Source organism: Harpia harpyja, chromosome 2 (assembly GCF_026419915.1).
Source record: "Harpia harpyja isolate bHarHar1 chromosome 2, bHarHar1 primary haplotype, whole genome shotgun sequence".
NCBI classification, from domain to species: Eukaryota; Metazoa; Chordata; class Aves; order Accipitriformes; family Accipitridae; genus Harpia; species Harpia harpyja.
This window is the reverse complement of record NC_068941.1, coordinates 90,675,141-90,700,674: the sequence shown is the minus strand read 5'-3', so window position 1 is coordinate 90,700,674 and position 25,534 is coordinate 90,675,141. Positions and strand designations below refer to the sequence as shown.

At 51.0% G+C, this 25,534-nt stretch overlaps 2 protein-coding genes across 4 annotated transcripts in view; one reads left to right on the top strand and one right to left on the bottom strand.

The window, feature by feature from the left end:
• M1AP (meiosis 1 associated protein) overlaps positions 1–13,292 on the top strand; it is a 32,030-nt gene extending 18,738 nt beyond the window's left edge. For 2 of the 3 annotated variants that reach the window (XM_052780998.1, XM_052780999.1), the window contains exons 4-10: positions 1,063–1,240; positions 7,450–7,623; positions 9,145–9,295; positions 10,496–10,637; positions 11,205–11,411; positions 12,267–12,422; positions 12,723–13,292. In XM_052780998.1, the coding sequence (XP_052636958.1) occupies positions 1,063–1,240; positions 7,450–7,623; positions 9,145–9,295; positions 10,496–10,637; positions 11,205–11,411; positions 12,267–12,422; positions 12,723–12,863 (1,149 nt within the window). In that variant the 3' untranslated portion in view covers positions 12,864–13,292. Of the gene's footprint in view, positions 1–1,062; positions 1,241–7,449; positions 7,624–9,144; positions 9,296–10,495; positions 10,638–11,204; positions 11,412–11,500; positions 11,631–12,266; positions 12,423–12,722 lie in introns of those variants that run through there. The other variant, XM_052781000.1, reaches the window with a different exon arrangement.
• A 4,487-nt stretch (positions 13,293–17,779) lies between these two features.
• DOK1 (docking protein 1) lies at positions 17,780–25,333 on the bottom strand. The gene is given in 6 exon segments (XM_052780997.1): positions 17,780–18,631; positions 18,633–19,328; positions 21,131–21,303; positions 21,459–21,570; positions 24,418–24,714; positions 25,207–25,333. Coding segments are annotated over 6 exon segments (1,749 nt in total). The 5' UTR covers positions 25,270–25,333; the 3' UTR covers positions 17,780–18,223.
• Between the last annotated feature and the right edge of the window lie 201 nt (positions 25,334–25,534).

Below are 25,534 nucleotides of genomic sequence, written 5' to 3'. Positions count from 1 at the left end.
CTCAAGAACAGTTCTTGTTATCTACATTTGTCAGTTCATAAAGGAAATCATAATTACTACTTCATTTCCAATATCTCATAGATAAACGCTAAGGATGGATGGATCTGGGTAGAGAAGGTATGGTCCCTGCCCTCTGCACACACCCCCCCCAAAGAAAACCAAAAAACAAACCCTAACCCTTGAACTGTCACTTCTGTGGGCATTGTTTAATATCTTTGTGGTAGAACTCACTTGTGAAGGTCTACTGTTGTTTCCCCAAATGCTCCCTACAGGACATTTGTTAGCAGCCTTACCTAAAATACGCCTTACCCTTTCTTTAGGGTTATTAAATAGTCATTTGGAGCAATGAGCAGATGTGCTGAGAAGAGTCATTACTTCACCATCACTAAATATCAGGCAAGGTTGGAACTCAAAACTTTCTCACCTAACTACTCTTTCAGGGTAGAAGCTGGTGTCAAACATGCCTGATGTTTCTAGAAACTGTTGCTGATTGTCAATGATGAAGAAACCCTTTGCAGTCACTTAGTGTTACATCAAAACTGGGAGATGGGAATCACACCTACTGTTGCTCCCTTAAGAAACATCTTCAGAATAGACTATATACTTCTCTTTAAAAAAAAAAAAAATCCCATTCAGCCTTCAAGTAAGAAGGCCAACTTTAGTCTACTTGAACTATAACTGATGCAGTAATGGGAAGTGGTGCTGTCCCTCAGAAAGTCTCAGGCAGAGTCCCTCCTATACACACAGACTTGCTGACTGTAAGTGCAAAGCACAGAATACAAGACAGTTGTGGACTGTTCCATCTTCTTCCAGCAGTGGCACAAAACCTGTTGGTGTTCCTACAATGAACCTCTCAATCCATTTCATATTGGCTTAAATATAAGCCAAAGCTCAAAAAAAAAATGCTTTTAAATCTGCTTTTGAATAGATGAGATATTTTAGCGAGATTTCTCTCCTCTCTCCATAGTGGGACCTGTGCTATTCAAACAGACCAGGTATTACCACCTATCAAGAGAGGACAAGGGTAGAGGCAGCTCTTGCACAGTCTGATTTGTGTTTCAGATCACAATTTTGACCAGCCAGTCCAGCAAAGAAATGGTAAAGCAGCTGGAAAAGAAGTTAAAAGATGTAGACCTTGTGAGTCTGCGAAGAATACAAGTAATTGAAATTTTGAAGAGAGACTTTCTGGAGCCTGAGGATGTAGAACAGCACGTGCCAGCAGAAGAGCCCAGCAGCAATGGTGAGCACAAGACAGACAGGGTACTCGGGGAAGTTATGGCTTTGGACAGCCGGGCAACCACTAGTTCTTGCTTTGGTCTGATACATGCCACTTTCCTTTGTGCCATTTAGTGTCACTCATTTAAGTGGAAACTGCTGTGCCTGGAGGAACAGCAAAAAGTTTGTACCACAGCGCTTCTCTGGGGCTTTATCACATTTGGGCCAAATTAGCATGTAGGCTTCATGCATTACTGCATCTCTTGGTATTACCTAAAATTGGCTTCATGTGCAATACAGCTTTATTGAGGGATTAAAAAGAAAAATGCATAGAGTTTATGGGGTTAACACACTCTCAGACACACATATACTCATACTGCTGAACATCACCCTGGGCAATTGACTGGCTGATCAAAAGGTCCTTGGTGCGGGTAGAGGCAACCAGAATCCTTGAAGCAGGTAGTTGGGGGAAGAGAAAAGCACGCAGAGAGGCAGAAGGGAGGGAGGGAAGGAGAAGCAGGCAGGCCATTTACAGTTTCAATGATCCTACAGAGATAATCCCCTCCTCCCCCTCACCAACTCAAGATCTTGTCCTTTTACAAGATGTTTGGTTTCTAGACAATTCTTAGCCTTTAGTCCTTTCCCCCAGACTACATATTGCACAATGCCAGGAAGACTTTCTTTCCCAGACCAAGTCAGGTACTTACCCTGTTGATTAGCTGTTGTTTGCCACTGATACTGCTCTTGCATAGCTGCTGCTTTTCTTTATGCTTAGGGCAGCTTTTCTTGAGCTCTTAAAGTTATATTTCTTCAGTAACCAGTAATTGCACCTCAATCAGTTCTTTGTAGCCCTGCAGCCTCTGTTTTCCAATCCAGGTCTCCATTTCAGAGGCCTTTACTGCTGACACTTAAACTCCCCATCAACAAGACACACCTGGTACCAATCTCTGGTTCACACAGGAAGTTCTCACAAGTTGATAACGAGCTTAAAAACCTGAGTCCTGATGCCTTGCAAAGTTGGTGTCAGATTTGTTACTAGTAATGACAATATTGTTTTTACTGAGTGGCAGGCAACATTGGATGCTGTTGCCTTACCTGTCTCTAGCTGTTCTTCTCTTCTGGTTGCAGTTGCAAATTTCTGGTCAATTGGCAGAGTAGGGGCTCCGAATGTTTAGGTAGATTGCAGATTCCCTTTTGCCCTGTCCCTCGTACACCTGGCCACATGCTTCATTAGTGAAAGAGCGAGTACACCGCAGACTCTGAATGTTATTTTTCCTGGCCCTATCTCTGAAGAACTCTTCCCTTAATCTAACAGTTTTCAGCAGTGAGAATTTAAGCTATAGTAATGAGAAATTCAGAAACAGAAATTCCTGTTAGCTCCTGTTTTGAACCTTTTTGTTTCAAAGCAAAAGGTGCTGAGCAGACTCTAAATAAACCACCCAGATGGTGATCAAAAGTCCAGTACCACAGCAGTTCAGTGGTAGAAGCCTGTACATTGCAATGCTGCTATAACAGCAACTTTCATTTCTGTATTTTGTTTTACCTAACTTTTGAATCTGCTCATTTATTTCAGCTCTTTCTATAGGCTAATAAAATGACTGCTAAATAGCAGGAGTTTACACTGGTTTTCCCCATCTGCAGCACAGCACTGACCAGGTGCATCAGACTAGGTGCATCTTGCTACAGATGATGGCTGCTCTCACTGCTGCTTCTGCATCCCACTAATCTGGTGGCAGACCAAATCAAACACTGAGTTGTATAATCAAGCACTTAGAGGTATATCAGCCCTCTTACTACCCGTTAAAAGCTTCCTGCCCTGAAGGGGCAGTCTCCCTCAAGGAGACATAGCTGGTTATTCTGGACTCGACCTGTTTGAAAACAGAGGCCTTAGGGAGAGTGCTCATCTCTACAGGTAAAACTGCTTGGCCGGAGAAAGGGAGCACCTTCTCTTTCTGACCACCACCATTACCACTAACGTTAATTGTGAGTCCTAAGGAAGAGGATCAAGGTTCTGTCACTCTGACATGACTTTAGAATTAATTTAACATGCCAAAACCACACCAAAACCAGAAGTTACAAAATTGTGGAAGGAACTGTTGCTTACAGCTCCAAGGCTGAGGTATTCTTTAAAAGCACCAGAAAGAAATCACACTGCCTTCAAGACTAATCTATTACATCAAGAGACTCTGAAATCCCTTACCATATGCTGGATACTAGGGCAAGGCACCAGCAGAAACATGACCATATGGGAAGAGGGCAGTATTTTGGGTGGCTGCAAATGCTGGCTTCTCAAGTGAGGAGGATTATTGTCAGGACTTTGCATCAAGCTGGTGCTGCACAGGACCCTGCGAGAAAGCCTTGGAAAACTAGACACCACAGAACAGGAAATGCTGTGTGCCTCTCAGTCACAAGACTGCTTTAGAGCATGCAAAAACCCCACCATATTGTTTTTAAAAATGAAGTTGTGTAGCCCTTTCACCCAATAAATGGAATGAAAACATAAATGGGGACACAAAGGCCACTGAAATTTCAGATGATGAATTTCTAATTTTCTGAGTCTTCTACTTACGAGAAGACTCAGATGACGTATTTGCTCTCTAAGAGGAGCACCGGGGAATGGACAGTCCAAATAATTTGAAAAAGGAGCCCCACTGATTTATGAAGAGTTTTTTTTACCTGTTGGAGCTCCTTTCCTCTGTTTCTGGAAAAAAAAAAAATCGTATTAGAAAAAAATTACAGGAAAGAACATTGAAGTTGCAAGATCTAGCATGCAGGAAGTGCAAGAATTAGTGCTGTGTTCAACTGCAGCCCATCCCCCACTACAAAACAAATATTGTGATGTAGCATTTACTTAATTATGAGGTTCATCCCACCGTGGATATTTCTTCCATTAGTTTGTTTAGTGGCTGTTTGAACCTACTTACGTGTTTAATATCCAGAGTGTTGCTGTGATATTGCATCCCACATTTATATTTGTAGCACATCGAAAAATCATCTCTTTTTAAATCCTCTGCCTGAGAAATTCATTTTGTGCTCTCTCCATCTCAGCTTATTGGAAACAAACAACAGTTTCCAATTTTTTTTTTCTGTTATTGTTTTATATAGCTCTACTACAGAGCTCAGAGATCTTAAAATGTTGTGAATCTGATTAGCCTGAAAAAATTTAACCTATTTGTAAGGCTTTGGTAAATTGCGCTCAAAATCTCTTCTGACATGCTCTAGGGCTTTAATGTTAGATTGCTAGAGTTTGAGCTCTCTTCTTGGTTGGCCTGATCATCCTCTTTTTGAAGTCTTAACAGTTAAGAGCCTCCATATGTACCAATGAGAGTGGAAATATTTTCTGACTGGGTTTCATGAAAAGTCTTTGTACCATTGTAGGCTTCTGTCTCTTTCTGCTGTTCCAGCTGTTGGACCTCATGTCTGCTTTCTAAGGATCAGTTAGCTGTGTCCTGCTAGCCAAACTTCCTCAAAGTTCTTTCATCTCACTGTTCCAAATTTTCAAAAGGCATGGTTTAAATCTGGTCCCCAAATCAGGAGGCTCTCCTGTCCAATGCACCTTTTGACCAGACCACACACTGATTTTTTTATCCAACCATTCTGGGTATTACTTTCAAAACAGCCTTCCTGTCAGGCAGGGGGGTTGGTAGGAGGCAGCTGTTACTGGCATCTCTCCCCTTTCTCTTGTATGGATGTTTCTTGGGCATAAAGGTCTGAGTGCCTCCACATCTGACTTCTGACATTCACTGCAGTAATCCTTACATGTTCTTCCCTAAGCCCAACATTCTGCTTCTCCAGAACCTTCTGATAAAACATACTTAAAATCAAGGTTTTGTTTCTCTCCTGACTTAATATCCACAACTCCTGATTTCAAGAAGGACAACAGGAACATGTTGTTTTCCTAGCTTCACCCATCTTTCATAAATACATCCACCATCTGTCTGTAATGACTGACCTGGACCTTGGTAGAATAGACCAGGGTGGTCTGTTTGGTGTTTCATCTTTCTTTCCCGGTTAGCTTGGATGCATTAATATTTTCTTTTAACAGACTGCATGTCATATTTCCTTTGGGAGATAACTCTCTTGGCCATTACGCAACTGGAGTAAGGGATTTTTTGTTTTGTCTTTTAAATACTGACAAACTTCAAGAATATGACCTAATTTTGTTCCCTTCATAACATGGGGGTACAGTTTTATTAGATTTCTGAATCAAACCCACAGTTTCTGGAGAATCAAGAACCTTTAGAAAGACATCTAGTTTTGAGGTAAAGAAATAAGGTGGAGAAGTCTGTTATAGACCAGCAACAGCCACCCATTAGCATGAGTACCAAGTTTGGAAGCAATAGAAATGTGGACTGACTAACAATGAAGAGCTGTAGCTCTTGATTACTACTAGATTATTTTTTTTTCACCCAAGGACCCAAGTTTTCTTACTGGCAGACTCCTTGAAAGGAAGTAACAGGTAAATACTCAAGAATAACATTAGTGCAATCAGGCAGTTCTTTTGCATGCAACAGTAGTGCTGACTTTTATCCTCTCCAAACCTCAAAAACGAGCCAATAATCTCTTTCATTATGCGTGGTTACACTATTTAAGGTGACACAAAAGTGAAATTTTAAGCCCAGTTTGCAAAAATGTTTACAGTATGAGTTAGGTAGTGGTGAACATCATATGTGTATTTAAACCAAACTATTAATTTAGTGACCTTCAAAATGACACAGACTAAATATATTAGGAAAAGTGGAAAAAAAAAGAATAAACTTACTGGAAATCCCATGCAGGATGTGGGATTTCCAAGAATGGCTGATGCTGAAATATGGAGTGATTGAATAGGAAATAAACCTTTGCCTTCACTACATTTTAATAGCACAGCATACTTCTCTTAAATGACATTTTGAAAAGCATCACAAAATCTTGCTTTCAAAATGGAAGAGGTATCGTAACAGCTTGCTACATGAACTGAAAACATTTACTAGACAATCTGCTTCACTGAAGAAACTGGCAACAGCTAACGAAATTGTTTCAGCAAATATAGCAACAGATGTTATATTGCTTGAGAACTACTATCATGGTGTGATAGGGAAAACCAATCCCATGCTCTCTGATGCTTGTAACACAGTTGTTTTAAGCCTTTGATGACAAAACTGAGATTATTGGACATATATACCTATATATAAAAGCCATACCACAGGAAAACAGTTAAATTAAGAATTAAGGAGCTGGGAACTATGTTTATAAATCATGTCTATGTTTAGATCTTCTGTGACCTTCTATGTTTATGAGATAACTGGAATAAATGCAAGTTTGATTTTTATTTTTTTTTTTTAGATAAAGGTACGTTTGGAAGCTCTAAGACATGGTTAACAATTATGACTTGGTATTCAGGGCATACTGGAAAGAAAGAAGTTGCCAAAATTTCCAGGAACAACTAAAGTTGTAATTTCATGTGCTGTATAAGCCATTGTTACTGAAAGAGACAGTCCTAAATCCCTCCCCTCCATTCCATTCCTTCATCAAAACTGTTCGATATCAGGAAACTGGCCTGGGCTTACACTACCCTGAGAAAAGAAAAAGTGAGCCTGTTTTCACTTAACTTGCAACTCTGTTGCTATAGGGTCTATCATCTCTTTTTGTCTTTAAAGAAATCCTGTACATCTGCAGACCATTTTTGTGAGTAACAAACCTATATTGAGATATAGCTATTGGAATTAAATACTTAGCTTTTCTCCCTCCTCCTGCCCCAACACTCTAAGGAATTTTGGAAGTGAAATTTAAGGACATAAGACAAATTCTAATTAATGAACATGAGGAAAAACAGGGTTTGGGGCATGTTTGTGCAGTTATTCCCTGTCTCTGCGAAGCAGTTGTCTTTGGCAAATGTCAGATAACACAGAAACAGCCTTGTTGAACTGGGCTTGTTAAATAGCTGGTCAAGGCTGGAAGTTTCTATTTATGCAAGAAAAAAATACCTATAGTGTTGAATATGCTGCTGAATGTTGTATTCAAGGCAGACACTTGCACTGGGGAAGCCACAGACAACAAGCTGGAGGTTTAGCCATTAGGGAGGTGGCAGCTGTGACACTTGACTCAAGCTTTCAGTGAGACATGTCACTTGTTTATATGTCTTATGTGAAAGCACTTGAGGGATTAAGGAGGTATAGTGTAGTGGAAAATGCAAAAGAATGTTCTTTTCTATGGTTGAAAATATTTGTGCATTTTCACCATTTTTTCCTGCAGACGTTGCAATCCTGGGAATGGACATTGATGTGCAAACCATAGAGGACAATGTCATCAGCTTGGAGATGCTGTTTAAAACATGGCTACATGACTATGGCACAGAGAGAGAACACCTCCATCTCCTCCTTCCATCAGGAGGCTTCAGTCACCCCACTGCACCCAAGACCACCCTAAGTATTTCATTTTCTCTCCCCCCTCTGCAGGGAGCTCCTAAATCCCACAGCCTTAAAGATTACCCAGGCCTGTCCTATGAGCGTGTTCCCTCACATTTAGAGACCCAAGCAACATCTCCAGGTGACTTTGAAAGCTGTCTGGAGTTTCTGTTGTCTCAGGCTGAGAGGGGCCATTTGCTTAGGATACTTCTAAGTTGCTGCCATGTCCTATGGCTGTTGATGCTGTAATTCATTTCCATTCTGCAGCAAAAATGTGCCTTGAAGAATATGTGTATTTATAGCCACTTAGTCAAGGTAAAAGGGCCCTTACCTGCTGAGAGCCAAGGACCTTCTGGCTCAGTTGTATAGCCCTAAAAATTGTGTTCCATACTAAAAGTCTGTGCCAGAGCTGCACTTAAATAAAGGCTGTCTTACAAAGGGACTTGGCCTGTATTTATATCTATTGATTTAGCCCTAAAATAGCTAATGTTCTAGCTGGAGCTGCCAACAGTTATAATAATGCATGGGAAAATTTATAAGGAATCTGTAATTTTTTTCCTTTACTAGTCTAAGTCCAAACCCCTAATTGATCCTTGGGGTGGGCATTGAAAACGCCAACAGCTACAGCAGACATAGGTGTTTCCCATAAGTTGTTAACTGTATTGTCACCATTGCACTGCCATGGGAATCTGCTCATGCAGTTACAGCAATCCCCTTTCCATGCCTCTCCAATATGATACTATATGCCACTCCAATATGGTACTCATGTGCAGCTTCCCATCGCCATCACAGCAGAAGCACACTTGTTTTCTTCGGGTGATCCACAGGCCAGTTCCAGACTGGAAGCAAAGCTCATAGAGAGTTGCTGGTGTCTTTTGCAGATATACTCCACAGCAAGCAGATCAGAAAGCCTAGTGTGACTTTTTATTTCTGTAGTAGCTACCATAATAGTCTCCATACCAGCACAGGCAATTATGATACTTTGTTAAAGGTGGATTTTTCCTTCATCGTAACATCGAATTTCATACTTGATGCATTGTCTTATTATAGCTAGCAAGACAAACCAAGTTACACTGCAGTCAGTTTTTTTCACCTTCCTGCACTCAAGAAATCTGTAGAAGGCCAGAGAAATTGTATGCAGCTATGTAATCATATTATACCAGAATTAGTGTCATCAGTGTGCTGGGTTTCTCCACAAACACAGACTGAAAAGCTGGCAGGAAATCTGTGGCCCTGAACCCAGTGTGGCATTGGGAAACAAGCTTCTGCTCCCGCTACAACTGGCCACTCATTGCCAAAACTGGAACTTGCCTGCCCAGTTACCAACCAATCATTGTTTCATGAGCATGCCGAGCATGTGGTCTTTCCCCTTGTGTGTAAAATGGGCATAGATTGTTGCCCTGTGTCACAGGCTTCAGCATTATTCTTCCCTTAATAGCTGTTGTTGCTAGAAAACATTAACTTAGTGTTTGTGAGTGCTTTGAGCATGTCATGTGCTAAACATTGCCATTTCCAGCAATCTAAACCAATCTCCTTCTCCTAGTGTGCCTGAAGTGCGATTTGCAGGAGAGATTGCTCGACCCAGCTCTACTTTCTGGGATGGTTGATGGCACCATGAGAGCAGCAGATTTGAATTCACCCTGCCAGATGGCAGCCTGGCCAGCTACAGTGCTGTATAAACTCCAGGTTGTAAAGTAAGTGTCGTTATGTGCTTTGCGCTTGGTAACTGGAAGGCTGGCATAATAGCAGCCTTCACTCTTTCTGTGCAATTTCAACTAAGTCCTAGTAGCATCACCATACTGGTGATGGTGGCGGACTTGAGCTGGGAGACTCAAAGTGCTAGTGAGCAAAATTCTCATGTAAGATACCCTCAACCCTCGTAACTCTTAGTGTTATGGAACAGTACATCCCACACATGCAGACAGGAGTGCAGAGTCAAAAACAGTGTTACCATGACACTAGCATTTTATGACTGTAACACCATAGATGTTATTCATGCAACAGTTGTTTCCCTCCAGTGTGAAGTTCTGTAGATTGCAGCCATTGCTCCATATATAATTCTGCTGTTCTCTCACTACCTAATGAGGCCACAGCAATTAATTGGATGTCAGAGCCTGAGCTAACTAGTTAACTAGTAGTAAAAAAGCAAGCAAAGCCTCACAGTGCTGTGTGACTTCATGTTCTTCACTTTCGCATCAGCAGCCTGTGGCCGGTAAGCACCGAGCATAACAAGAAGAGTGATGCTCTCTAGTGTCTTTTCTGAGGTTTATTTATAGGAAAAAATTTGTGTAATGTCTGAACTGTACAGTTGTTCTTAAAATGATTCTCATCCTGTCAGTAGCTGAAGAGCACTCAGTAACTGTGCATAGATGGCCCACAGCCAAAGCACTGAAGCTGCTAATAATGCCCTGTCGTGAAGCTGAAGTGTGCTATGGACAGGCAATGTCAAGCACTGTAAAGTCTGTAGTGGTGGTTGTGGTGGGATGTTGGCTCTGTGCAGGAGTAGAGCACATGTCAGTTTAAGTGAAGCATAATGATCCAGTAAAAATCACTTAGGAAGACATGTAATTGCCTGGGTGAGTTATTGCCCAAGAGGCCAGATTAACAGTCTGTTTTGTATACAAAATGCATGAAGATTCGATTTGCTTCTTGGCATGCTCTTGTCAACACAGATACAAGGGAATCTGGAAATGAGCAAGAAAGTGTCTTCACTGCAATTGGGCTTTTCTGCAAAGTTTCATAGTGGCAGGCCACAGCAATACAGACATTAAATGCTTGTAGCAGTATTGCAGATGATAACTGCCATAGCCACTTGAGCTAGTCATCTCCTGGTAGAGTCTTCTTGCTGGTTTCATGTTGGCTGTGCTTCACTAACATGAGCTGTGTATTTACAGGGCTCTGAAGTCTGAAGGGGTCTGTGAGTCTGTAGTGTATGGCCTGCCCTTCATCATCAAGCCCACAAGCTGCTGGCAGCTAGACTGGGATGAACTGGAGATAAACCAGCACAGCTTCCATGCTCTATGTCATAGTCTTCTGGTGAGTGTGTGAAAATTGCAGTATCATGGGGAGGCATTGTCATAGAAAGGGATAGTTAGTGCACATCTGGTAAGCTCTGTCTAGCCTGCACCAGAAAACATGTTTCAAAAGCTGCAGCTTCATCTCATGGGCCAGAGTTGGTCTTGTAAATCCTTCCAGGCAATGCATCCACTGGAAAGACACTACAGCACATCAAACCTTAGAGAAGATTCTCTAGCTTATCAGAAATCCAGTGTTTGGAGGTATGAAGTCCAAAAGTCAGGGTTGGAATTAGATGTGCATCTTTAACTGTGAAAATAATTAACCAAGGCTTGGGATGTGAAGGACTTTCCATTACTGGCAAGTTGTAAAGCAAAATTGAATGTTTTTCTTAAGAATTGTCTTACATTCAATTAAAAAACCCCTAAACAAACAACATACTATCCTCAACGATAATGCAGAATAGCGTTCTTATTCTAATGTGTATGAATGTCTCTGCTCCTGAACTCTGCAGCCCCTACAGTGAAAAGTGCTGAAGGAAGTGGCTATTGCCCATTGTTCACATCAGTTTTGGCTTTTGCCATTTAGAAAAGGAAGTGGATGCTTTTGGCCAAACGTGAGCCACAGAACACTAGTCCAAACTGGAACATCATGATGCATTCCTACTACATCATTGTCCCTTCTGACTCCGCCACTCTACTTGTCAAAGCAGTCGCCATCAGAGAGCTCTTGCTGCCGTCAACCTTCCCAGCCCTCCTTGCTGAACATCCTGAGAGAGTGCATGGCCCTATAGAGGTAAGTCACTGACAGCCCTGCACAAATCTGTGGAAAGGATCCCAGTTGTACAAGCAAGGATCAGACTAATGATCAGTCTTTATGCACAGGACATGCAGCTGCTGCTGAAGATATATCTATCTCCCTCATTGCTGGGGAACATGGGTCTCCTCAGACTGCAGAAAGAGGTGCTTTAGGTGTAAGATAAATCAGTACATAAAGTGTCTCTGTTTCTTCCAATAGATACAGGCTTCTGATTTCCTGTTGTGCATCCATATGTTCTTCTCAGTTGTCTGCCTCTGCTTCAGGTGATGCCAGGAAGAGCAGAGCCCTCACTATAGGTCTTAGCAGATGAATAGAGGAGGAAACAGCTGTGAAGATGTCTAGTGACAGCTGGAATATGATGGAACACTCCAAAACTTCTTCCCAGCAGCCAATATATCCTACAGCTTTCTTCATGGACAGCAAATGGCTGTCCTTTGGAGCAATGTTGCATGTCTGTTGGGGGGAGGGGGAAGGGGCCTTATGAAGCAGAGAGTTGAGGGTGATGGGGCCCAGAAAGGGTGCTCCAGCTTGTTGGCTGATTCTGGGCATGGGGGAGGATAGGAGTGCATCCTGCAAGGGAATGCTTAAATCCATTTTAGACCTGGCTGCAGATGCCTCTTGCTCTATACACTGCTAAGAGTGGTCCTTGTGGGTAGCAGCACAACCAAAGATCCCTTCTCCCATCACTGCAAGGTACCATGGAGGGTCTGTAACACTCATCTCTGCAAAAAAAGCCCTCGACACTAAAAACCGCAAAAAACCCCAATCAAACCCCACAGCCTCTACCTGTCACATGTCATAGCCACTAGGTTCTTTCTTCTCTCTGAGCAGAGTGCCCTGAACAGCTTGGAAGTGGAAGTTGCTTATAACCCCTTGCACCTAAAAAGCAACCTCTACAAGTATCTGAAGAGTATGTTGTACAAACCTCTGCACAGGCACCAGGCCCAGCCCAGGGACCAGCGACCAGAGCGGCATCAACCCAAGCAGGTATGTCTCTTGCCTTTGACTAGCCTAGATAGTCTCTGTTCTGCCCTTCTGGTCTGCTTCCTGCAGAAGGGCTGAGGGCAGCTCCCTGATACCCTAGCAGTACAGGGAAGGCAGCGTATGGCAGGGGCAACATTCACTTGCAGCTGGCAGAGCAGAGGGATAGGCATAGCATAAGCTCATGCAGTCGAGGAGAGGGATGCTGAACAGCTGGCCCATGCAGATACAGTTGGACAGTGTGCTGTTGGACAAGCCGGTGCCTCCTTCCACAAGATGCATTCATATTTTGTCCCTGTATTGCAGCAACAGAGCAGAGCCAAAGCCACAGTGGCACCCCTTCTGATGGCTCCTTCTCCGGTCCAAGCGTTCAGATCAGCAGCAGTGAGGAAAGATTCCTGTGAGCGCTCCCTGCTCCCCAAAGAGTATGACGAGTTCCTGCAGTGAACCCCAGGACACTGCTTGAGCCTGCTCATGTGCAGTCATGGCTTGGCTTCTTGCTTGGCTGCCAAGCCTTACACATTGGGCCGGCAGCGGTCAGGCAAGACACTAAGCTTGGCCTTGGTCAGATGGGCACTTCCCATTGTTTGTTCCTCGTTGTTTTATGGGTTTGTTAGTCACCAAGTCAGTCTGCAGGAAGCCTGCTACTCTGGGGCCCTCTGTCCAGAGATTCAGCTATCCCCCACAACACCCCGTATTTCCCATTCTTGTCAGCACACATCACCAGCACGCCTCACATTTTGGTTTCTGAGACTAGGCTAGTACAGGCCACAAACCACAGATTGCTGTCAGTGGGTGCAGAAAAGCTTCAAGCAGGGCGGTGAGGAATTCAGACAGCTAGATAAAGTAGGCAGTAACATGAAGCTGCCCTCATCCTGCAGGGTGTTTGAATAGACATAAAACAGGGCTTTTGAATTTAATCTTAAAGCCCAGAATGCTGCCCTCCTGAGAGCAGCACTACCCAGGATGATGCTGATTTGCTTGCTTCCGTAACTGGTCCCACTGCCCAACTCCTACACAGTGACAGCTCACTGTAGCTGGAGAAGCTGCAGCACAGCACCATTCTCCCAGCCAACTGCTGCTTGGATGCTCTCCTCCTTATGGCCTGCCTGGCCTATGGGGCTGCAAACCAACACGGCAAGTACTTTTTGGCAGGGTTCAGAAGATGGGGGGAGGTGGCTTGGAACTTTCCAGAGAGCTTCTGCCCAGTGCTTGCACAGATACTAGCTTGTTTTTCAGTGCAGACATAGGACAGCTGCCCCTGGCAGTGCAGGAGCTGAGGGCAGCTTGACTGAGCCAAGGTAGGGTGGTCTTATCGGGCTTCCTGGATGCCAAGCACCAGCAGGGATTTGTGTTCTACTTACTTTGTTCTGACAAGCTGTTTCAAAATAAAGTTATCCACCATAATGTCCACTTACTGCCTGTAGTTTATAACGTGCACTGTATGCAGCAATCCCAGCACTGACCTGTACTTCCTGAGAAACAGCTGCAGTTGACCGAGGGCACGATGTGAACTCCGTGCTCCTCAGGGCACTGCTACAGCAGGAGAGCGGAGCCATCAGAGCCATCTCTTTTCCCCGGGATCCCAGCTCAGTAAAAGGCTCTGCTAGCCACGCAGGGCATGGACCTACCCTTCCCATGCCCTGGCAGCACGCCATGCCTGGCAGAAGGCTGCATCTCAGGCAGCTGTTTGGGGCAAGATGTCAAGGGCAGGTACCTTGAGGACAGGGCAGACACCCCTGCAGGCACAGGGATACAGGTTTGTTAGGGTGTGCAAGCTGGTGGCTAACCCCTGCTTGTCTCTAACAAGCTCACAGCATGAGGAACTGGGGAAGGAGCAGTAGCAAAGGGCAGTAAGGCACACACAGATGGGATGACAGGGGATTAGCTTGACTGAACTGATGATGCAGGTGGAAATTACTTTGGCAACCATATCATAAATAGCAAACTGGGGTACAAAGTCAACAAAACACTTTGACAATGGGAAGGGGTAAACAAACAGGGGCTTGTGGTTTATTGCTGATACAAGGAAGCTGCTAAAGGGGAAACTTGGGAAGAGGGAAAAGGGGGCATAAGAGGAAGCAAATCACAAAATTGGGGCTGTTTGGGGGTCCCTGTTGAAAAGCCCTCCACCTGATCACCACAGTGTGAAGCAGGGCAACAACTGTGCTGTTGCTCTGACCAACTCTTGCCAGCCAGAGGAAACTTGGGTGCTTTCCCTAATGCCAGCATGAAAACATATCCTGGCAGAACAGTTGTCTCGTGCCTGCACCATGCTAGGCCCTAACGGGGAGGAGGTAGCAGTTATAAAAGGACATCTCTTTCAGAACAGGAAACAGAAAAAGGTAGCCCCAAGGGGAAGAGGTTCACTGGGCTTTGAGCAGCTTCCAAATAATTTTCTCCTGGTAAAAACTGCCACCTGGCCTACAGAGACTAAGGCTTCTACATCTGTTGCATCCCAGCTGTAGCTGCTAGACTGGTACTCTGAAATTTCTCAGCTAATCTGGGGCACATGCTTTTAGCAGAGAACAGGAGGCACGCAGGCTGTCCTCCCATGAGGAAGCCTGATATCCAAAGGACTTCCCATGCACTACCCAGTCTGTCCCACAGCACCTGGACTGGGCAGAAGCATAGATAGATGCTCGTCCAGGACCATTTCTGCACTGTGATAAATGGGCAGAGTGAGCAGCCAAGCATAAGCCACCCATCCCCAAGCACCTCAGCAAAGCCTTGTTCAGGACCGGCTGCTAGGATGCCATTTTCCAAGTACACAGACTGAATTCAGCCACGGCACATGACCACTGTGATGTGCCATGGCTGTGTTTGAGCTGCACCCAGGTGCTTCACTGTTCAACACATGGAAATTAGTTGTAAGGAGACAGTGGAAGTGAGGCAAAGGAAAGGGAAAGAAGGAGGGCCACGAAGATGATCAGAGGGCTGGAGCACCTCTCCTGTGACAACAGGCTGAGAGAGTTGGGTTTTTTCAGCCTGGAGAAGAGAAGGCTCCGGGGAGACCTTACAGCAGCCTGCCAGTACCTAAAGGGGGCCTACAGAAAAGCTGGAGAGGGACTTTTTACAAGGGCAAGTAGTGGTAGGACAAGGGGTAATGGCTTTAAACTGAAAGAGGGTAGATTTAGATTAGATATAAGGAAGAAACTCTTCACTGTGAGCACGGTGAGGCACTGGACCAGGTTGCCTGGAGAGATTGTGGACGCCCCATCCCTGGAAGTGTTCAAGGCCAGGTTGGATGGGGTTTTGAGCAACCTGGTGTAGTGGAAGGTGTCCCTGCCCATGGCAGGGGGGTTGGAACTAGATGATCTTTAAGGTCCCTTCCAACCCAAACCATTCTATGATTCTACAAAGGCAGACAGAAGAAATCCTAATCTAGGCAGAAAGATCATCTCCTGGTCCTGAAGTCAGGGTTCATTGCAGACTTTTGCTTTGGCAACAGGAAGGCTGCGACGAGTCAAAGGCTTACTCTGCATTTACCTTATTTCTTATGCTTTCCCAAAGCATCTATTACACCCTGAACTGCTGCCAGAAAGGAGGTAAGGTGAAGCACAGAGCAGCAGTCTGAGCAAGACGACAGGTCTGGTCCACCACGCTGAGCCAGAACAGAATGGACCGTCTCTCCTGATCAGTAGAGACTAAGAGCCTTCCCCGCTGCACGCACTTCATCATGTGGCAGGGTGCATAAATAAAGCAGGCCACACGTAGGAGCGTTCCTCCTGTCTTGTGCACTTATGTCTTAGTCCCAAGTCAGCTGTTACGAGAGATGATGTCATTGCTGAAGCAAGAAAAATAAATATCCTTTCCTCTCAGCCAAGAGGAGTGCAGGGACCACTGGTCTGGCACAGATGCTGGAGCATTTTCCTTCCTCACCATCACCCTCTTTAGTGAAAGCTGGGTCAGCCACTTTGCGGGTCCGCCACACTCAGCTCCGCAGGACAGAGCGGACACAGTGCACTGAGATACAGTGACCGCAGTGACGGAGATGCACACACACCCATGGCTGTACAGAAGGGAGAGCCTGGGGGCTCTGCTCCTGGGAGGCTGCTCTTTTTTTAAGTCTTAATCTTAGTCATTTAAGTCTTAGAGCCTCACACTGGAGTCATGAGCAAGGATTATGGGCAGGTGGCCTGGGCCCCCTGCTAAGCAATGCCCAGAGCTCTCCTCTGGAGCAGGTGGGCAGAACTGCTCTTGGGATGCATACATGGGCCTGCCATGGACAGGAACACAAGCACGGGACCACCCAGCAGCCAACCATGAGAAGCAGATGCCTGCTGCTCGTGCCTCTCGTCCCAGGCAGGAACCGCCTCAGCCTCCCTCAGATTCCCAAAGCCCCTTAGGCTTTTTCCCTTCTCCCACAGCAAAACCCCAGTGGGGAAGAGGACCCAGCACAGGAGAACAGCTACAAACTGGTCATGGCTATGGCTGTGCTGTACTGTTACAGGACTGAGGCTCTCCCCCTGCAACTTGGGCATCAGACAAATGCCCAGTCAAAGCTCACCACCTTGTCACCAGTCTGGGGACCTGAACCCGATCCTCCAGACTTCCCCAACGGTTTGCGGCTCCCTGGGTCTGAGCTGGGGCTGCAGAAGTCAGGCTTAGTCCTCTGCACAGGTACATCATAGTGCTGCTTGTCACCTGGCTGTTTTGCTGCTGTCTGTATCAGCAGGCTGGTAAACCTGCAGAAGTCATGAGCAGCCCCATCCAGAATCAGGAACAGCCAATGCCAGGGTGCCTGGTCTAGCCCCACACAGGAGGGACACAAAATCTCTCAAAACCGTTACCAGCACCAAAAGGACAACCTGTTTTGCTCCTGCATAGATTTCTGCCCAAGACTGGCCACACAGCAATCGCAGCCAAACCCCTGGCCTCAGACCACACAGCAGGGATCAGAGTTTTTGCCATTAAAGTCAGCAGGATCCAGACTGAGCCATCCCAGGCCTTTCAAGAGCAGCTGGGAGCAAGGGGAAAATCAGCAGCAGGATCAGGCTGGGGGAGGAGAGATCCTGTGACTAATCAACAGTCACTGAGCTGCAGCAGAGCTGGAGCATGGCCCTGCCCAGCCTTACACTCAGAGGTTATCACAACATTTTGTGCCCCAATCAGGACATAAAGGTATCTGTGAGCCTGATTCTCATAATAACCCTTAATCCCCTGGCATCAGGGCATCCTAGCCACAGCTGAACCTCGCGCACGCTTTTCTTTGCAGTTTCCTCTTAGCTCAGTAGCTCTGGCACAAGACACGAACGTGCCACCATGCGAATACTGCTCAACCAGGCCACCCTGCTCCGCAGCACTGCGCCAGCATCTCCCCAGCTGTACGCCTGAGAGCCCAGACATGCCACAGGCAAATGTTTCATTCTGAGACATACAGATTTTAATATTAAAATAACTTTGTATAAAAATACTTTTGGAGACTGATAGCAAGCAGTCTTCCATGCACTGCAACGGGCATCGAAGCCCTGCAGCCTGGTCAGAGAGGAAGACAGAGCAGAGGGCACACGGCAACACAGCCAGCCCTCCTGCGGATCAGGAGGTGGCAGCAGAGCCAGCTCCAGAGCCAGAAAAGCATGCTGGCACCTGCACCAGCCACAGGTCTCTTGCTCTTGCTGTGGAAAGGGCCTCCGGGGAAACGCAGCCCCTCAGCACTGGCGAGCAAGTGGGGCTCTGCCTGAGCCAGAACAAGCCCCGGCCCCAAGACACCCCCAGGACCCGTGGGGGACAGCAGCTGGCACTGCTCACGAACAGGCCTGGGCCCCCCAGTCCCTCCCGGGCAGGTACAGAGCAGCAGCACCACGCTATATCTCTCCTAAGTCCTCGTAGACAGGCGACAAGCTGCACTCATCCACAGACTGCTCCTTCTTCTGCACGTGCTGGGGCTTCACCACCTGGCTGTACAGCACCTCCACATTGTTGTTGTTGCTGCTGTTGAGGCTGGGTTTGACGACTGCCTTCTCAGGAGCAGCGTTCCCCCGCCGCCTGCCAGGATCCCCGCTCCTCTCGGCACCTTTAGGGATAAAGGCCGCCTGGGGCTTGGGGGCAGGCACCGGCTTGGGGCCCTTGGCCTTGGCCTGGAAGGCAGGTACCGAGTAGTCATCAGTGCTGGGGTTGTAGGGATACTCGTAGCCGCCCCTGCCATCGTGGCCCTGGGTGCGCCAGGCCTCGCCCGTGGGCCGCGCTTCATCGTAGATGTAAGGGGGGGGGGGGCAGCGAGCGGGGAGCACGACCCTCGGGCTCATCATAGATGTGCTCCCTCCGCCCAGGCACCGCGGGGGCCTGGCTGCGTCCGTCAGCCCGGACCTGTTCGTACGTGCACAAGTACAGCGGCGCAGGCAGCCGGGGCTTCGTCTCATCCGAGGCACCGCTGGGCGCCTTGGCCCCGCTCACGGGCTTGCTGTCTATGGGGTCCGAGTACAGAGGGTCCAGCCAGGGCCGGAAGCCCTTCACCGAGTCCAGGGGCTCCGAGTACACGCTGGACGGGTCCTCAGCCGGCAGCACGGCGCAGGGCACCTTCGGCAGCGGGGGTGTGCTTGGGACCACGGGCTTGGCCTGTGGCACAGGGAGCTCTGGCAGAGTCCGGGTCTTCAGCAGAGACGTGGCATCTCTCTCCTCTGCCGCCACACTGGGCCTGGGCGTCAGCACCGCTTTGGGTGCCAGGGTGTCATCCCCCTCTGCCGGCAGCTCCAGGGTCAGGGAGTCGGCCAGGGCCTGGCGGATCAGCACCACGCTGGGGCTATCCGAATCCAGCGAGCCACAGCTTTGCCGGTTCTCCTCCACCTGCGCTTTCTGCTCCCGGATAGAGGCTTCCACCAGGCGGAAAATCTCGTTGCCCTGCTTGGTCTCAAAGGTGAAGTTCCCTGGGCCAGAGTCACAGCGCCTGCCAGCTTCAAAGGAGAACATCACCTGCAGGGGAAGTGGAAGGGTCACATCCTGCCCAGCACCTGCCAACCCAGTGCATTGTGCAGGCTGTGCTTCCTGCTGAAGGGTGCGTGGCTGTGGCGCTGATACTGCACAGCCTGCAAGAGACTTCACTCAACATCCTGCTCCTTCCACTCCCCCCAGCAAGGGCCGCAGCTCAGCGAGCACCACCCCAGGGGCATGCTGTGCTGCGCTGCCCAGCAGCCCAGAACAAGCTGTGAAATCGGAGCAGGATGCACACTTGAGGGGACATCACTGCGAGATCCCTCAGAGCCAGAGCTGCAGGTCCTGCTGGAGACCTGCAGGTCCTGCTGGAGACCTGCTGCCTTACCTGAGCAATTCCAGCACGGCCAGCAACTGGCACCAGATAGTCTAGGAAATAACATGTGGTTAGCACTGAGAACAGAGTAGGGCAAGAAGATGAGTGACAGTTCAGCAGGGGAAACTATTATGGGCATCTTGGGTAAGTCAGCATTAGTCAGGCAGAAGGGAAGCGATCCAGGGGGGAGAGATGCAAGACGGAGGAACATGGCTTTCCACAGGAAAAAAGCCAGAAGCAGCAGCTTGGCTACCAATAGTAAGCAACGCCTTTGCCTTAGCAGCATTACTCTGTTAATGGTATAAAGCACTTTAAAGAGAAGTCTCGCACCAAGGCTGTGTTCCTCAGGCCTGAACACACTCATGCACAGGTTCCCACCAGCAGGTGCCCACACCCTTCCTGAACCTCAGTCCCTGAATCCAGGTGAGATTTTCTGCCTCACTGGTGCTCTCTCACATGCAGCAGCCATCTCTGGGGTTGCTGCAAAAGCCTCTGGGGCCAGACTTCCTTTTGTGGGTCAATGCTGCCAAACACAAGCGCAGCCAACCTATCACTGCTCAGGGACCTGTGGGTGCAGCTGCCTGCTCCTCACACCATGTGGCTCTCGTCATGCCCCTGGCAGAGACCTTGTGGACAAACCAGATGCCTCCCCAAGAGCAGCTCAGTTTCCACTTCTGTTTTGGTAAAGTGCCACAGAAAGGGCCATCAGCAGACTGCAGACGACACCGTCACTTCTATAAGCAGCCCCGGGGAGACCACTTCCTCCCCACCCAGCCCGGCAGATACCTCTTGCGCTCAGGGTAGTGGCAAGACAGGTCAGGGAACCACTGCTGGAGGACACTGGGGAGGGGACAGACCTACGCAGGTCAGCCAGGCTAAGAGCAGTACGCCCCGTAAGGTGAACAAATCTAGAGTAACTGGTGTCTCAAACAGCCCCTCCTGCTCTGGCCATCATCCTTTGGGAGGGATGAACTGAATCCAGGGCAGAGCCAGGACTGCAGGGAGCCAAGGTCCCCAGAGGCTAGGGAGAGCTTGTGCGCAGCACAGAAGGACACGCCTGCCCACAGCATGGGCTGGGGAGCGCTGGGATGGAGAACAGGAGCAAGCCAGCTGAAGGGATGTCCGGCAGAGGGGCCGACAGGGGCTGCAATGGCCCCAGTGGGAGTGGGGCAAGGACCACACAGAGAGGGGCTCTGAACAGCCATGCCTTCGGTGGGGACGGGTGTCCTGCTAGCCCACACTCCCATGCGGTGACACAGGCGGGAGCTGAGGACAGACAGGATCATTGATGCCCCTGGGGACCCGCCTGTGGTTGCGCAGGGCTCTAGCAGTTCGGGCATTTGGCAGGGCCCGCTGCACAGCTTCCACAGGCTGGTCAGGCATATCAGCTCCTTACCCTTTGGCCAGGGAAAGCCTGCGGGGGAACAGGCCTCAGCACATGGCACGCAGGGCCCCCCCCGTCCCCCACCTTGTCCCGGCCGTATCTCCGGAGCAGCCGGTAGGGCCAGACATAGAGGATCTCATTTGTCCGTGGGTCCTTCAGGACGAGGCTGTCACGCTCAGCCTTGAGCACGTAGGCACCATGCAGCTCGCATCGCTCCGCGGCCTCAGTCCGCTGCACCGTCACCCAGAAGGCATTCACTGTGGGGACAGGGATGCTCAGGAGAGGGCGGAGGAAGCCACGTCCCCAGCTCCAGGCGAGACCTCACCCTGCCCACCGGAGCCCCGGTGATGGGGCAGCAGCAGGACAGGCCCCGCATAAGGTGGCCCGAAGTCAGGGCAGCGGCAGGTCCCACCTTCGTCTCTCGAGTAGTAGATGGAGTTCACGGCCATCTCCAGGGTCGGCGCCTGCCCGCTGCCCTCTCTGCCACGCCGTGCCGCCACACCAGCATCGCTGGGGCCGTTTCCCTGACAAGGGAGAGCAGATCAGCCCCAGCCCCCTCTTCCCACACCAGCACCTTGCAACCACTGCCCCCCATCCCCACATCACCTGGGCCCCACTGCCGTCCCCGAGGGGCCCACCCCAGCCCCACACAGCTTGGCTGTCCTGCAGCCATACCAAGCCCTTCCCTGCCCAGAGCCGGCGACAGAGCCCAGGGCCCCCACTCCGAGCCTACATGAACACAGATGAACAGAGCCAGGCAGCGCAGGAGGGGCTTCCCCGGAGCTCCCGGCAGGACCCTGGGTCCCAGCTGGGCTGTGCATTGGACAGGGTGCAGAAGAAAGCAGTTACTCCTGGCAGCCCCACCCTCCAGACCCTGCCCTCCAGTGCAGCACAAGCCAGCACTGAGACACAGCCTCCTGCGGGGCAGCACCTGGGGGTCCCATGTGCCCACTCCCCTGCTGCTCGTCTAACTGCTATGGTGTGCCCATGCAGGTGTCCTGGTGCCGAGGCAGAGAACAGCTCTGCTTCCCCACCGCTGTGCTCCAGCGCCCGCAACATTTGCGCCCAAAGCATCGCATGGGCCCAGGCACGCTCTCCCAGCGGTACGAGCAAGGGAGGGAGCTGACGAGATGACCCACTAACGCAAGGGCCTGTGTCCTGCTTCTGCACAGGCAGGAAGGCGGTGCCAGTATCAGTGCACAGCCCACAGAAGGGAAGCAAGCACTTCTATTTTAGTGCATGCAGAACTGAAAGTGCAACGCAGACACTCTGTCAGCGACTGTGTCCCAGCAGTAGGGTCCCCTAAGGGCCTGTGTGAGGGATGCATCCTTGGTGCTACCACCAAAGAGCAAAGATGCTCCTCCAGGGAAGCCCCACGCAAATCAAGGGCTCACAGATGCCCTGCAAGAGCTGCTTCAGCAGAGTTTGCACCGTTGCATGAGGGTCTGTATTTGGATGGGAGCTGGAAGCTGTTTCTCAGGGTCACGTGGGATGGGGTTGCAGCAGAGTGTACATCTTGCAGCAGGCAAGCTGTCACACTTTCAGTTTAAAACCCAACCACATGAGCTTCTTAACAAGAGGCAAGACCCAAAAAGGGCCATCAGGCCCTCTTGTTTGGCTCCTAAATAGAATGGGGACTGCTAAAGCCTAGTGTCCTTAGAGCTGATAGCAACAGCTCCTGCTCAGCTAAAGCATCTAATGCAGCAGCGTTCCAGCCTGGGATCAGGAAGTCAATGGCCAGGCAATCTGCCAGAGCACCTTAGGGCTCTGACTGCACTTTCCCTCATCTTCAAAAGAAAAAGAAATTCTGTTCTGAACTCCAAACGATCTCTGGCCCCAGCTCCTAAGCTACTGGACCCTGCTTACCCTCCAGGCAGCAACAAACAACATGACACAAAAGCACAACCTCCATGCGGATGGCCAGAAATCACAACTGAGGATCTTCAGCTTTTTGCAGAGAGGTCACGTGCAGCTCCTGTGCCTCTTGCGCCCGGCCAAGCCTTTCTAGAACACATGCCATCCTTGCAGCCTTTTGCTCATCGCTTCCTAAACGGTCAGCTTGCTTCTGGACCTCAAGCACGCACTGACAGCTACCGCGTGAAAGAAGGCATGAGCACAGCCCTGCTCTGAGCAGATGTTCTCCTGCCTTGCCGCTACCCCACGCCACTCCAAGGGCGTGTGCTGTGTCCCTAGCTCGGCCCCGCAGGCCATTTCCAGGACAAAGGCTGCAACACTGTCTGCACCAGACAGACACGGGCATGAAGGTGGAGTAATCTCCAGCACCACGCCAGTGCCTGTTGGCCTGGTCAGCAGGGCGCTTGCTGCACAGACACATTTGGCTTGACAGCCGACTGCAGGGAGACGCAGGCAGCGACAAAAGAAGGCTTAAGGTAAATCACACTCGGCAGGCACCTGGGTCCTTGTGGGAAGATCTGGGATCGCCAGCTGTGCAGCCAGCTGTCCTGTGAGGCAGCCCTGCCCAGCACTCAAAGCCTGGAGTCAGCTAGAGCACAACCCAGGGCTGCGCAAACATCTCCTAGGAGGGAGAGCCGGGGACCCATGGGGCGGAGCGGTGTGGACGACCGTACTCGTGGGCCATCCGCTGTCCAAACCGCCTTCGCAGGGAGCCGTTGCGCTGGCTGACCATGAGCTCCAGGGAAGGTTACAGAGCTGCTATAGGGCTGCAGGCAGAGGACCGGGGCGGGGGGGGGGGGCTGGAGGGCTGTGCCGCAGGGCCAGCACTGATGGGGTGCTCCCAACAGCAGGCAGGAGCAAGCCCCAAGGCTGGGCAAGGGGGTGCACTGGCCCTGCAGCTGCTAGCACTGCCACCCAGGAGCCAGGTGGGTCCCGGAGCCAGGCACTGCAACGCGCTCAGGGCTCCGCTTCCGCCACTGCTGTGGCAGGAAAGGCAGCGGTGGTTGGGCCAAGAGGAAACGCTCCTCAGCCATCAACCGGCCCCCGCCAGGTCTCTGGAGGGGGTGAGGACAGGCTCCACGCCAGCAGAGAAGAGCCTGACTTGAAATTTGGAGCTGCAACCAAGAATTACTGACAGCATGCTGAGGAGTCCTGCAACCCACCTGGCTGCTGGCACAGTGGGAGCTATTGAGAGGGGACCGGAGTCCCAGGTCCAGTCACTCTGACTGACCGCCTGGGACCACTCACGTGTGCCTTAGGGTCTCCCTCCCCGCGCCGCCGGGCCCTCCTGCTGGGTAGGAAGGGGTCACACCCCCACCCTCACCACACATGCTCTGATGCCCGGCCCCTCCACCCCGCGCAGGCTGCCTGCAGCTGCCCTCCTCCCCGGGGGCAGCCGTGGTGGCCAGGCCCCGGCGAGGTGCCCGGGATGCCCCTCTGCTCGCCCCGGGGCTCACCGGGAAGGCGATCTCGCACAGCTTCGCCACCCACTCCTCGCTCTGCTGCTTGTCGGCCGCGAAGAGGTAGCTCCTGTCGCTCGTCTCCAGGCGGAAGACGGACGTGCCGGCCCGGGGGCCGCTCTCGGCCACGGGGGCCACGCTGATGCAGTCAGCCAGCCGCACCACCGTCTTGTCCAGGCGCTTGGTGCCCAGCCGCTCGGGCGGTGCCGCCGGCTCCTTGCAGTCGAAGAACTCCAGGCGGGCGACGCCGTGCTGGCTGGCCGGGTACAGCACGAACCAGCTCCGCTTCCACCTCTGCAAGGCAGCGGGGTCACGCCGGGACCGGGCCGGGCGGCGGCGGCGGCGGGGCGGCGCAGGGAAGGCTCCGCCGAGGGCGCCCGGGATGCTCCGCGGGGCGCGGCGGCCGGGCCGGCAGCTCACCGGGGGCGGCCCCCCGCCGGGCCGCCGCGTCCCCCCCCGCCGCCGAGCGACGGCGACCTTGCCCCGGGCCGCGCCCGCCGGCACCCCCCGCGCCCAGACGGCGCAGACGGAGGGGCGGGCGCGGCACCCCCCGGCCGCCGCCGGGCCGGGTCCGGCGAAGCCCCGACCCCACTTCCCCAATCGCCGGGCGGCGCCCGCGGCCCGGCAGCGCGCCCAGCCGGGGCGGCCGCGGGCAGCGGGGACGGCGGGCCCGGCCCGGGCGGCGGTAGGGAGCCCGCCCGGCCCCCGGGCGGGAGGAATAGAGCCAGAGCCCGGTCGCGGTCCCAGCCCCGGCCCCGGCCCCGGTCCCGTCCCCCGCCCGCCCACCTTGGTGCCGAACTTGTGGCTGTGCTGCACGAGGAGCGACCCCTCCTTGGCCGGCGGGTCCATCCCGCGCCGCGACGCCCCGCGCGCTTCCGCCCGCTGCGACCCGCGCCGCCGGGGGCGGGGCCGGGGCGGGGCCGCGCTGGGGACGCACGTGGCGAGGGCGGAGGGGGGGGGGGCAGGCTCTGCGCGCGTGTGCGCGCGTGCGGCACGCCCGGGCGCGTGGGTGCCCGCGCGCGCTTGGCACCGCGCGCGCACAGGTGCCGCTGCCCGATGCGGCGGTGCCCGGTGCCTGGGATGCGGCCTCCCCTCCAGGGTCTCGGGAAGGACC